Source organism: Strix uralensis, chromosome 33 (assembly GCF_047716275.1).
Source record: "Strix uralensis isolate ZFMK-TIS-50842 chromosome 33, bStrUra1, whole genome shotgun sequence".
Lineage (NCBI taxonomy): Eukaryota > Metazoa > Chordata > Aves > Strigiformes > Strigidae > Strix > Strix uralensis.
In genome coordinates this window covers 2,711,270-2,721,514 of record NC_134004.1, presented here as the reverse complement: position 1 = coordinate 2,721,514, position 10,245 = coordinate 2,711,270, and the positions used below count along the sequence as shown (strand labels likewise).

Below are 10,245 nucleotides of genomic sequence, written 5' to 3'. Positions count from 1 at the left end.
TTAAAGGGGAGGGTCCGCCGGGCGGGGTTCGGCCGACACGGAGCTGAGCTGGAGGGGAAGTGTGCACGCGCGTGTGATCGTGCGATCGTGCACGCGCGCTTTGCGCGTGTGCGGGGTGTGTGTGTGCACGCGTGGGGGTACGCGCGGGGCGTGTCCTTCGCGCGCGCGCGCGCGCGGGGGGGGGCGGTGCGGGGTCTGTGCGGTGTCGGGGTGCAGCGTGGGGCGGGCAGGGGGCTGTGAGTGGTGGGGACTGAGCCATGGCCGGGCTGGGCACCCCAAACCCTGGGCTGAGCACCCCGAGCCCTGGGCCAGGGCACCTTAAATCCCAAGCTGAGCACCCTAAACTCCGGTCAGGGCACCCCAAAACCTGGGCTGAGCACCCTGAGCCCTGGGCAGGGCACCCCAGGCTGAGCACCCCAAACCCTGGGCTGAGCACCCCAAACCCTGGGCTGGGCACCCCAGGCTGAGCACCCCAAACCCTGGGCTGAGCACCCCCAGCCCTGGGCAGGGCACCCTAAATCCCAGGCTGGGCACCCCAAACCCCGGTCAGGGCATCCCAAACCTGAGACTGAGCACCCCAAAACCTGGGCTGAGTACCCCGAGCCCTGGGCCAGGGCACTTTAAATCCCAAGCTGAGCACCCTAAACTCCGGTCAGGGCACCCCAAAACCTGGGCTGAGCACCCTGAGCCCTGGGCAGGGCACTCCAGGCTGAGCACCCCAAACCCCTACATACCCCTCAGCCCAGCACCATCCCCGCAGAGGGCCAGCAGCCGCCCTTTGCTGACCAGTTTCTCCCAGTCCCTAACTGGGAGGGGGACACAAGGGCAGGAGACGATGAGCCCGGGGCGACCTCAGCGGACGTGTCGGGAACACGCAGGGGCCGAAACTCCCCCACAGCCCCACTCTCCCGAGCTCCCCTTTCATCCCGGGGGGGCTTTACCCTCGCCACCAGCCCATCAGCACTGCAAACCCCCAAAAGTGGGGGGGTCGGCAGCCGCAGCCCCCCCCCCGGTGCAGCCCCAGCCCCTCGCGGGCGCAGGGAGAGGGTTGGCACGAGGATGGAGCGAGGTTTATTGTGGTGCCGGGGCGATACACGGCAGCTACACGGTGTTGAAGCAATAAATTAAGCCATGCAGAAGCGCCGGGGTCTCATCCTGCCCGCTGCCTGAGGGGGGAGGTTTGGCAGCTGTTAAGCGATAAAATAGCTTTACACTTTATTAAATATATTAAATCTTAATAATTAAATAATTACGGAGTAGGGCGCAAAGCTGGTTCTGCTGAACATCCTGGACCCGTCCTAATGGCTCCGAACGTGGGGGGTGGGGGGGGGGGGGGGGTTTGGGAGGGCGGTGAGCGGTGCGGCCTGGTCACAGGGTGCACCAAAACACCCCAGAAAACACCAAAATGTTGGCAAAACCCAATGGGCTTGGAAAGGGGGGGCTGCCAGCTGCTCGGCAGGGAAGGGTCAAGCCACCACGGCTGCGGATGTCCTCGAATCGGTGGGTCCCCACGGCATGGGGATGCTCGGTGCCGGCAGCTCCTCGTCCTGGGGAGCCCTGAGAGGTGCCGGGGTGCGGATCCAGCCCGGCTGGGGGGATGCTGCCCCCGGACCATCCTTCCCCAGCGAAATCCAGACCTCCTTCGGCGAGAGGCGCGCCGGGCACCGCGGCCCTGCCGGGGAATTCCTGCTGCTGCCGCCGCCGAGCCCGCGGCATCCCCGCTGCCAACGCGCCGGGCAGGCAGGTTTGGGCAGCACCCGCTGCCTGCGTGTGCGTTGGGTGCCAGCCATGGGATGGGTGCCCGGCTGGGCTCGGGGGCTGCGGCGCCTGCTCGCCCCTCGGCCGTGGCGTCTGGCCGGGGGGCCTGTTGCCATCCCTGCCGGGCAGGCGAGACGGGCTGGCGTCAGATAACGGATCCAGGGGGTATTTTTATAACCAGGCTGGAAGATTCCTCCCTTGCTTTTTTTTTTTTTTCCTATTTTTTCCCTCCTTGCAAATTAAAAAGGCTCCGAGGAGGGGTGGGAGAAGCGGAGGCTGCGAGCAAAACCCCCTCTGTGACTGGGAGCCATCCCGGCGTTGGCTTTGCTGCCGTCCCTGGTGCAGCCCGTGACAGCTCCGGTGCGTGCCCGGCGCTCACTGCTCCAGCTTGGGCTTTTCCAGGGAATTGTTCAGCTTCTTCAGCGTCTTTTTAATCCGCAGGGCGGTGAGGCGGGCCGAGGGGCTCTGGTACCAGCACTCCTTCATGATCTTCGCCAGTGCCAACAAAACCTGGGGGAGGCACAAAAAAGAGGGGAAAATTGAAGGGTTTAATGGGGAGCAGAGGTCAAGCTTGGGGTGGGAGGGGGGGTGGCCCCCCCTGGGACTCACCGGGTCGGAGAAGAGGCGGTTGGGAACCACGGGGGTCTGCTGGTCGACACACACCACCTTCTTCATGTCCTCAAAGCTGGGGTCGCTGGGGACGGCGTCGAAGAAGGGCGGCCGGTACTCCTCCACGATGCCTGCAGGAGCGGGGGGCGGCGTGAGGGCGGCGAGGGGGTGCGGGGTTCACCCCCCACCGTGCACATCACGGGGGGCCTGTGGGGGCTGGCACGACTGACCTGCACCCTGCCTTGGGGGGGGGCATGTGGGGCCCCGGGACTTGCCGGTGTGATTTGCCCCATTGCAGCGCGGTGACGCTGCCCGTGGGGCGCGTGGCTCCCGCCCCGGCTGCGCCGCGGGCCCTCGCTGGGCCAGCACGGGGTGGCTGGGGCCAGCTCCAGTCCCGGCTCTAGCACCGGCACCAGCTCCCGGCACCGATGCCACCTCGCAGCCCCACACCTCCATCCGGCAGCCCCATGGCGAGCCCACCAGCTGGCCCAGCTAATCCCTGCTTAGTGCCTCCATATGTCTGTGTGTCCGCAGGGTTTCACCCCCCTGGGCTTCCCTGAGCACCCCCCAGCTCCCTGCACCCCGGGGGGTGGCTCCTGAACCTCGGGGTCCTCCGGAGCCCCCATTCCCACTGCCCTGGGGCCGTGCAGGGGCCGCACAGCCCATCCTGGAGGGTGAGAGTGCCTGGGAGAGTTAAAACCAGCTGCCTGAAGGTCATCCCCTGCACATGGCTTTGGGAATTCGGAGTAAATGTTTAATCCGAAGGAGCCCCGGGGCAGTAAATGAGCTTATCCCCGCCAGACTGCGCCCCGGGGGGACCTCCTGCCTCACCCACCAGCGCCCACCATTTAATTAATGCTTCTAATGGACTTTGCTGGTGGGGAGCGGTGTTGGCTGGGCAGCCCCAAGGAGGCTCCTCCACAGCGTGGGGGACCCCATCCCTGTCCCCATCCCCGTCCCCCCAAGCCAAGCTCCGTCGTCCGGAGGTCCCGGCCGTGGCCGGCTTCCAGGCAGCGCTCGACGCCGCTTGTTTTCTAATCAGCGCTGAACAAACAAAGCGCTGATTGAGTCTAATGGGCCCTTTAATCAGGGAGCCGGGTGCTGACACTAGATTACAGTGTTTATAATTTACAGCTAATCTTCTGGGCGAAGGGAAATAAAAAAAAAAAAAAAAAAAAAGCAACAAAAAGGAGGGAAGGAGGGAGCGGGCGCAGAGCCTCGCCGGGAGCGCGGCAGCCGGCCGGGAGCCGCTCACCGTTCACCACCGTCCGCCGGGTGATCTCCCAGAGCACCAGCCCGTACGCCCAGATGTCCGTCTTCTTGTAGGACTCGAAGCAGTCGGTGCGGATCTGCTCGCTGAGCACCTCGGGGGCCATGTAGCGCTTGGTGCCCACCCGGGGGTTGTTGCCGATGTCCAGGTAGTCGCTGCCCTGGGAGTGCATGACGGCCAGCCCTGGAGGGGTGCCGGCCCCGGTCAGCGCTGTGCTGGAGCTGCATCCCCAGGATGGTGCATCCTTGGGGCACCTCATCCCTGGGGCACTGCATCCCTGGTGTACCACATCCCTGGGGTTCTGCATCCCTGGGACACTGCATCCCTGGAGTACTGCATCCTTGGGGTACCACATCCCTGGGGTACCACATCCTTGGGGTACCATATCCCTGGGGTACCGCATCCTTGGGGCACCACATCCCAGGGGCACTGCATCCTTGGGGTACCACATCCTTGAGGTACCGCATCCCCAGGGTACCCCATCCCTGGGGTTCCACATCCCACCCCCATCTCACCCAGGTCTGCGATGCAGCACTGCCGGTTGCTTTTCACCAAGATGTTCCTGCTCTTCAGGTCGCGGTGGGCGATGGCGGGCTTGCCCTGGGTGCCGAAGATCTCCACGTGGAGGTGGACGAGGCCGCAGATGATGGAGGAGGCCAACCCCAGGCAGGTCTCCACGTCCAAGGTCGTCCTCTGCAGGTAGTCGTAGAGCGACCCGTTCTCGTGGTAGTGGGTGATGAGCCAGAGCTGGGTGCTGGAGTTCCTCGACGTCATGTCTGAGGCGATGAAGCCTGGATGGGGAGAAGAGCCGGGCCCGTGGAGCCACTGTGCAGCTGCCCCCCGGCCCCCCCTGGCCCCCCCACTCACCCAGGATGTTGTCGTGCCGGAGGAGGACAGTGTTGTAGATCTCCGTCTCGCGGAACCACGACTGCTCGTCCCGGGAAGAGAAGATCTTCACGGCCACGCTCTCGCCGTGCCACACGCCTCGCCACACCTCGCCATAGCGTCCTTTGCCTGCCACGGCCACGGCACTGTGTCACGCAGCCCCCCCGGCCCCCTCCTCACATCCACGTCTGTTGACCTTGGCCAACTGCCAGGCACCCACCCAGCCGCTCTCTCCCTCCCCCATCAGCAGGATGGGGAAGAACTTGGGGTCTCCATGAGGTTTTGGCTGAGACAATCAGGTCCAACCCCCCCTCCTGGGTCTGGCGGTGCTGGGGGAAAGGGGCCTGGCACGTGCCCAAGCACCATCTGGGGGAGCCGGGACAGCACCCCCCCGTACGTGGCCGCTCTCCTTACCCACGCACTCCACGAGGGTGATCTGCCGAGCCACCGTTCGCTGGACGAGGAAGGGCAGCCCCGAGCCACTGCCCGTGGTGCAGTCGTCATTCAGCAAGTCCTGTGCAGCCGGGCCAGCAGTGGGGTCAGCCCGGTGGCCACCCCACACCTGGCACGTCCCTCCCTCCCACACCTCGGGGGCATTTGGGGTCCCCCCTGTAGCTCACCCACCTCTAACGTGCTGTCTCCCAACATCGATGCCTTCAGCATGAGGTCCATGTCCCCCAGGTCGCTCTTCTTGTGGCGGTGCTGGGCCACTTTCCAGCAGAAGAGCGCCGTGAGCGCCGCGAGGACGAGGAGGGTGAGCAGTGGGACGAAGATCATCAGGAGGAGGTTGGGCAGGGAAGGCGCCTTGCCCAGGTCCTCTTCTCCTGGCGGGGGAAAGGATGGATGGGAGCATGAAGGTGGATTGGGGAGGGTGGAGATCTTGGTGCTTGGAGCTGGGAGGGTGGCTCCGCGTTGGGGTCAGCCCCAGGGATGAAGGGACACCTGAGGACATCGCGCTGGCCCTGTCCCACCTGGGAAAGGGTGACCCTCAAGGCGCTGAGCGAGGACAGGGCTGATCTGGACACTCCACCCCATCTCCAGCCGCATGGGCCGCTCTGCCTCTCTCCCCACCCCATCCCTGGCTCCTCGAAGGCGCTCGTGCCCCCGTTACCTTGCAGGAAGATCTCCAGCTCGGCGTTGCACATGCTGGAGCTGCAGCACTTCATGCCGTACTGCTCCGTCACGGGCGTGCGGCAGTTCTCCAGGATGTTCCGGGAGAAGCAGCCCCGGTGCTGGGTGACGGTCCCCTCCTCCTTCCTCTTGCTGACGAAGCACACGGTGCCGGTGCAGGTGGGCTGGCTGCAGTGTGGCACGTCGCAGGCGCACAGCAGCTCGTCTGCGGGGACGTGGAGGGGACGCTTTGTGCCGTGGGGCCACCCCACTGCCTGGCCCAGTGGCTTTGGGGACAGTGACATCTGGCCTAAAAACTCCTGAACCAAATTTGGAGAGCGGGAGGCTGGGGACCACCGTGGTCAGGGCTGGGGAAGGCGGCTGTGGGTGCTCAGCACAGTCAAGCCCATCCTGAGACCTCCCAGGAAATCGCTTGCTCCCGGCTGGGACCCAAGCACCAACCCCAAACCTGGGGGGGGTCTCCTGTCCCTGCGCCCCCAGGGAGGCAGCGGAGGGGCCATGTATCCAGCCCCACCAACTGGGATTAACTGGGATGCACTGGGTCACAGCGCACAGGGTCACATCCTGCCCGTGGGGTCCCAGAGGACATGGGAACACCCCGCTCCGGGTGGGCTCAAAAGCCCCAAACCCAGCGGGTGCTGCGGGGACGCTGCGTTTCAGGAACCCCCAAACCTGGGGTCTTTCCCGGAGCTTTCCCCGGCCGCTCCCAAGGCGCTTCCCCGCGCTGCGGTGCCGGAGCGGCAGAGAGGGCGGCCACGCTCCCAACCTCCTGATTTAGCTCTGCCCTTTTGCGCAGAAAATATCCCTCCTGGAATCAGCGAGTTCAGTGCGAGGGCAGCCAGCCAGACGGCGGCAAGGGGACGCACGGACAGCGGCGCGGGGACGCAGGGCTGTGGCCAGCCCCCCTCCTGTGCCTGTCACCCCCCCTGCCCCAAAGGCCACCCCGGGGCCGGGGCCGTGGGGTGGTGGCGGGGCCAGGTCGGGGAGCCCCGGGGGTTGGTGGCCCCGTGGGCAGGATGGGGACCTGGTGGGGACTTGTCCCCACCATGAGCTCTGCTGCTCCTCCCTGGCACGGCCTCGTGGCTTCGGTCCTCCCTGCACAAGCCCCCAGCCTGGGTGCGTCCCCGGGTCACCCTGGTGCTCCCCCGGGGATCACGAGCAGCTCGTCCCCTCTCCCCACCATCAGCACCGCTGGGAACAACCACCTTCCAAAGCCCGCGCACACACGCCTTTCCCCGTCTCCCCTCCGGTGATGCCGAAGCACTTGATGAACCGTAATTAATTAAGCGGAGACGCTCTCTGGGAGGCAGGTCACCGTCCCGAAGGGGAGAAGCCCCTCGCTGGGGCTGGCGCGGGTCCCTGAGGAGCGCTGCCTCCCTCGGCACTCGCTCCAGGCGCGCTCGAAGGAGCTGCCCTCCTTGGCGGTTTATTTTGAGCAAGCGATGACATTCCCAAAGAGCCGAGGGTTTATTTTAACCCCCCCCGGCCCCAGCACGTGGCGGAGAGCGGCCGGTGGCTCGTTTCGGTACTCACCGGCTGCGAAGCTGAGGGAGAGGGTCATCAGCGCCAGCACGGCCCGGCCGCAGGCTCCGCACGGCATCGTCCTGCGGGGAGCAGAGGGGGTGAGACGCAGCCCCCCGCACGCCCCCCACCCCCAAGGGGCTCATCGCCAGGCTGGCGGCGACCGCGGGGGCTTTGGGAAGGAACTGGGGGGTTGTGGTGAGCGATGGAGGCCGGCGGGGAGGGAGAGGGCGGGCGGAGCGGTACGGGGTAGGATGTGCTGCTTCCCAGCGGAGTCTGGCTCCGGACATCCCAGGTCCAGCCCTTCCTGAGAGCAGATCCCGGGACCTCCGGAGCTTGGGGGACCCCCACACCGCGGCGTGGGACACCGCGCACAGCCCCACGGCACTCGGGAGCGCTCCTGAACGGGGAGCTGACCCTGCCCGTGCTGCCCCAACATCCTTCCTTTATCCCAGCAACCCATATCCTGGCATTTGCCACCATTCCTGTGGCTCCTGCGCTGCAAAACCGCAGCCGCTGCCAGACCCGATGGGCCATGGCGAGCGCGGTGATGCCGCGGCACCCGGGGTTGGCAAGACCCATCCTGAAAGCCCCCGCGCCGCGTCGCTCACCCCCACCGTGCAGCTTGGCCACGCTCCGGGGCTTGATCCCGGCGGGGTTTTTGTACGGAGCTTATCGATGACACAAGCAGAGGCGCTGCGGGCAGCCAAAAATTCCCCAGCTGCGCCTTTGGGGGAAGTTCTGCTATTTTTTCTCTCTCTTTTTTTTTTTTTTCGTTGTAAAAAAGAGGTTTCTGCCAAACCAAACACGGCGGGGCTGGCGCTGCCCCCTGCCCCGCCAGCATTGCTGCTCCTTTCACATGGCTGAGAGCTCAGCCGGGGCTCCCCGGCCCCTCCTCAGCTTATTCTTCGTGGTTCCCGACATAAACACGCCAAAGTCTCCGTTTCCTGCAATTGAAGGAGCCCTGCCCAGGGCTGCCGGGACAGGAATCAAGATTGTTTAGATTTTGGCCTTGATGGGGAAGCGAAGTCACGCAAGCCCGGCCCTCGAGAACACACACGTACGAGGCTGACCCAGGCAGGCTCCGGCCACGGTGCAAAATGAACTTTTCCTCCCCAAAATAACTCACTTGGTTGTTGCTCGTGGGGAGGAAACGGCGGTCGGGTCCCGGGGCTGGAGGGCGGGAGCAGGGTCTGGTCCTGGGTGCCCCATGCCAGGAGCGGTGCCCGGGCTGATCTTCGGCTGAAGCAGCGGCCGGTCCCTCGGCTGGGCCCGGATCAGCTTTATTTTAAAAATTAAACTCCCTGGGAGTTGGGCTGCTGCTCCTTGAGCCTCCAGGATGCTCCCAGGCACAGCTGCTTCTTGAGAGCTACAAAATGCAGCTTTTTAAAGAGAAGCCGAGACTCCCAGGTGGTGAATTCACTCCTTGGGAGCACTTCCATAACATCCCGAGCCGTTAGACGGCTGCAGGGTATTTGGTCAGGGCCTCACCCGAAACTTCGCTGTACACGCAACAACACCACAGGGATTGTCGGCGTTAACCGAGGGCAAACCTTAACCCAGAGCCACTCCCGGCATCCCACGGGAAAAACATCCCGGGGGCTTCTGTAACGGGTCAAACCAGCCCCCGCGTCCCCATCCCTGTCCCCGACCTTCCTCGTGCTGGAGCTGCAGCTCACGCACCCACCCACTGTCAGGAGCATCTTCCCTGGCCTGGCTGGGGGGTGGCGGCAGCTCCCGTCACCATGTTCCTTCCCTCCGTCCTGGGGGATTTGTGGCAGCGTCAGGAGAAGGAAAAAAAACCCAACTGAAAGCTCTCGGAGGGACGCGGGCGCTGGCAGAAGCGGCCGGGAGCGGTTGGCAGCCGTGCCACGGTGCCGGCGGGCTGGGGGGGTCCAGAGCAAGACGCAGCCCCGGGGAAGGGGAATTTCCCTGTGACCCCACGGAGAGAAAAGCGAAGGGGCTGTTGGGGGGAGACGGAGCGGGAGGCAGCGGGAGCCTGGGCACAATCCTCGGGGACGTGCGGGGTGACCAGAGGATCCTTTGCTCTTCCCGGGGCGGCTCGGCAGAACTTCGCCATCGCGGCGCTGCCGCCCTCCCCTGCAGTTTCTGCTGCTCCCGGGGGGTTTTGCCGCAGGATGCAGCTCGTGACTCAGTTCCCCTGTGTGGCCTTTTCACAGGGAGCTGGACACGGTGGGGACCTCGTGCTGGCGCTGGGGGGGAAGCCGGGGGAGCCAGGGCGTGTGTTGGCCGCCGACAGCACCGGCTGCGGGTGCGAAGGGCTGGATGGACATGTCGGAGTCGGCAAGAGCTTTGCCGCGGATTCCCAAGGCTTCAGCCTGGTTTCAGGCAGCGGACGGAGGTTTTTATCCTCCCTCCCCACAGTCACGGGTTGGTCCCACACACAGCAAAGCCGTTTGCATCCTCCGGGTCAGCTCAGCATGGGCTGCGCCACCCCGGCCCCCCTTGCACCGACGGGCATCGCGTCGCCGTGAAGAAGAGACACACAGAGAGAGCGGCAAAACCAGCTCGTGGGAATCTCTTCGCGGGGCTGGTGCCACACGCGGCTCCTCGTGCAGAGCGGGGACGAGGGGACAGTTCCTGCCGTGGCCTTGCGGCAAGGTTCGGGTGCCGGCAGCGGGGCAGCGCTCCCACGGCGCGGCGCACACCAGCTTCGCTTCAGGCACTTTGCTCGGAAAATGGAGGCTCTTTAGCGGCCGTTTGGCTCTTCCTCGCTCACCCCTCCTCCGAGGGAGCCGGGCTTCGGCTTTGCAGAGGGGGCGCGTTGAGGTGGCGCGTCCTGTGGTGGTGCCCCACCACCCTCGCTCCAGCCCCCGGCTAGCGGAGTTGTCAACATTCCCTCATTTTTCCCCATGGTTTTTCAAAATACACCCAAATTTCCCATTTCCGATATCAGCTCCGGATTTTCAGTAGCAGCCTCGTATTATTTCAGCTCTTTAACAAGGACCTGGGGACAAATCCTGCTACTACTGCACTGGTGTAAATCCAGATTTACGCTCCCGGCTCCGCCAGAACCCTGATTCCAGCCTCCGCTAACCCTGACGTCAACC

The 10,245-nt window shown here is 64.9% G+C and overlaps 1 protein-coding gene across 2 annotated transcripts; it reads right to left on the bottom strand.

Moving 5' to 3' along the window:
- Nucleotides 1-1,048: 1,048 nt before the first annotated feature.
- ACVRL1 (activin A receptor like type 1) lies at nucleotides 1,049-8,802 on the bottom strand. Of its 2 annotated transcripts, none has more exons than XM_074853924.1 (10): nucleotides 7,786-8,802; nucleotides 7,187-7,257; nucleotides 5,634-5,858; nucleotides 5,147-5,343; nucleotides 4,937-5,036; nucleotides 4,505-4,651; nucleotides 4,153-4,428; nucleotides 3,623-3,820; nucleotides 2,368-2,498; nucleotides 1,049-2,268 (listed from the first exon to the last, which is right to left on the bottom strand). In XM_074853924.1, exons 1-10 carry the CDS (start codon nucleotides 8,016-8,018, stop codon nucleotides 2,134-2,136), a joined length of 1,713 nt encoding a protein of 570 aa, XP_074710025.1. In that variant the 5' UTR covers nucleotides 8,019-8,802; the 3' UTR covers nucleotides 1,049-2,133. The 2 variants fall into 2 exon arrangements, with proteins under 2 accessions (XP_074710025.1, XP_074710024.1); XM_074853923.1 differs by having other exon boundaries at nucleotides 5,147-5,346; nucleotides 7,786-8,349.
- Between the last annotated feature and the right edge of the window lie 1,443 nt (nucleotides 8,803-10,245).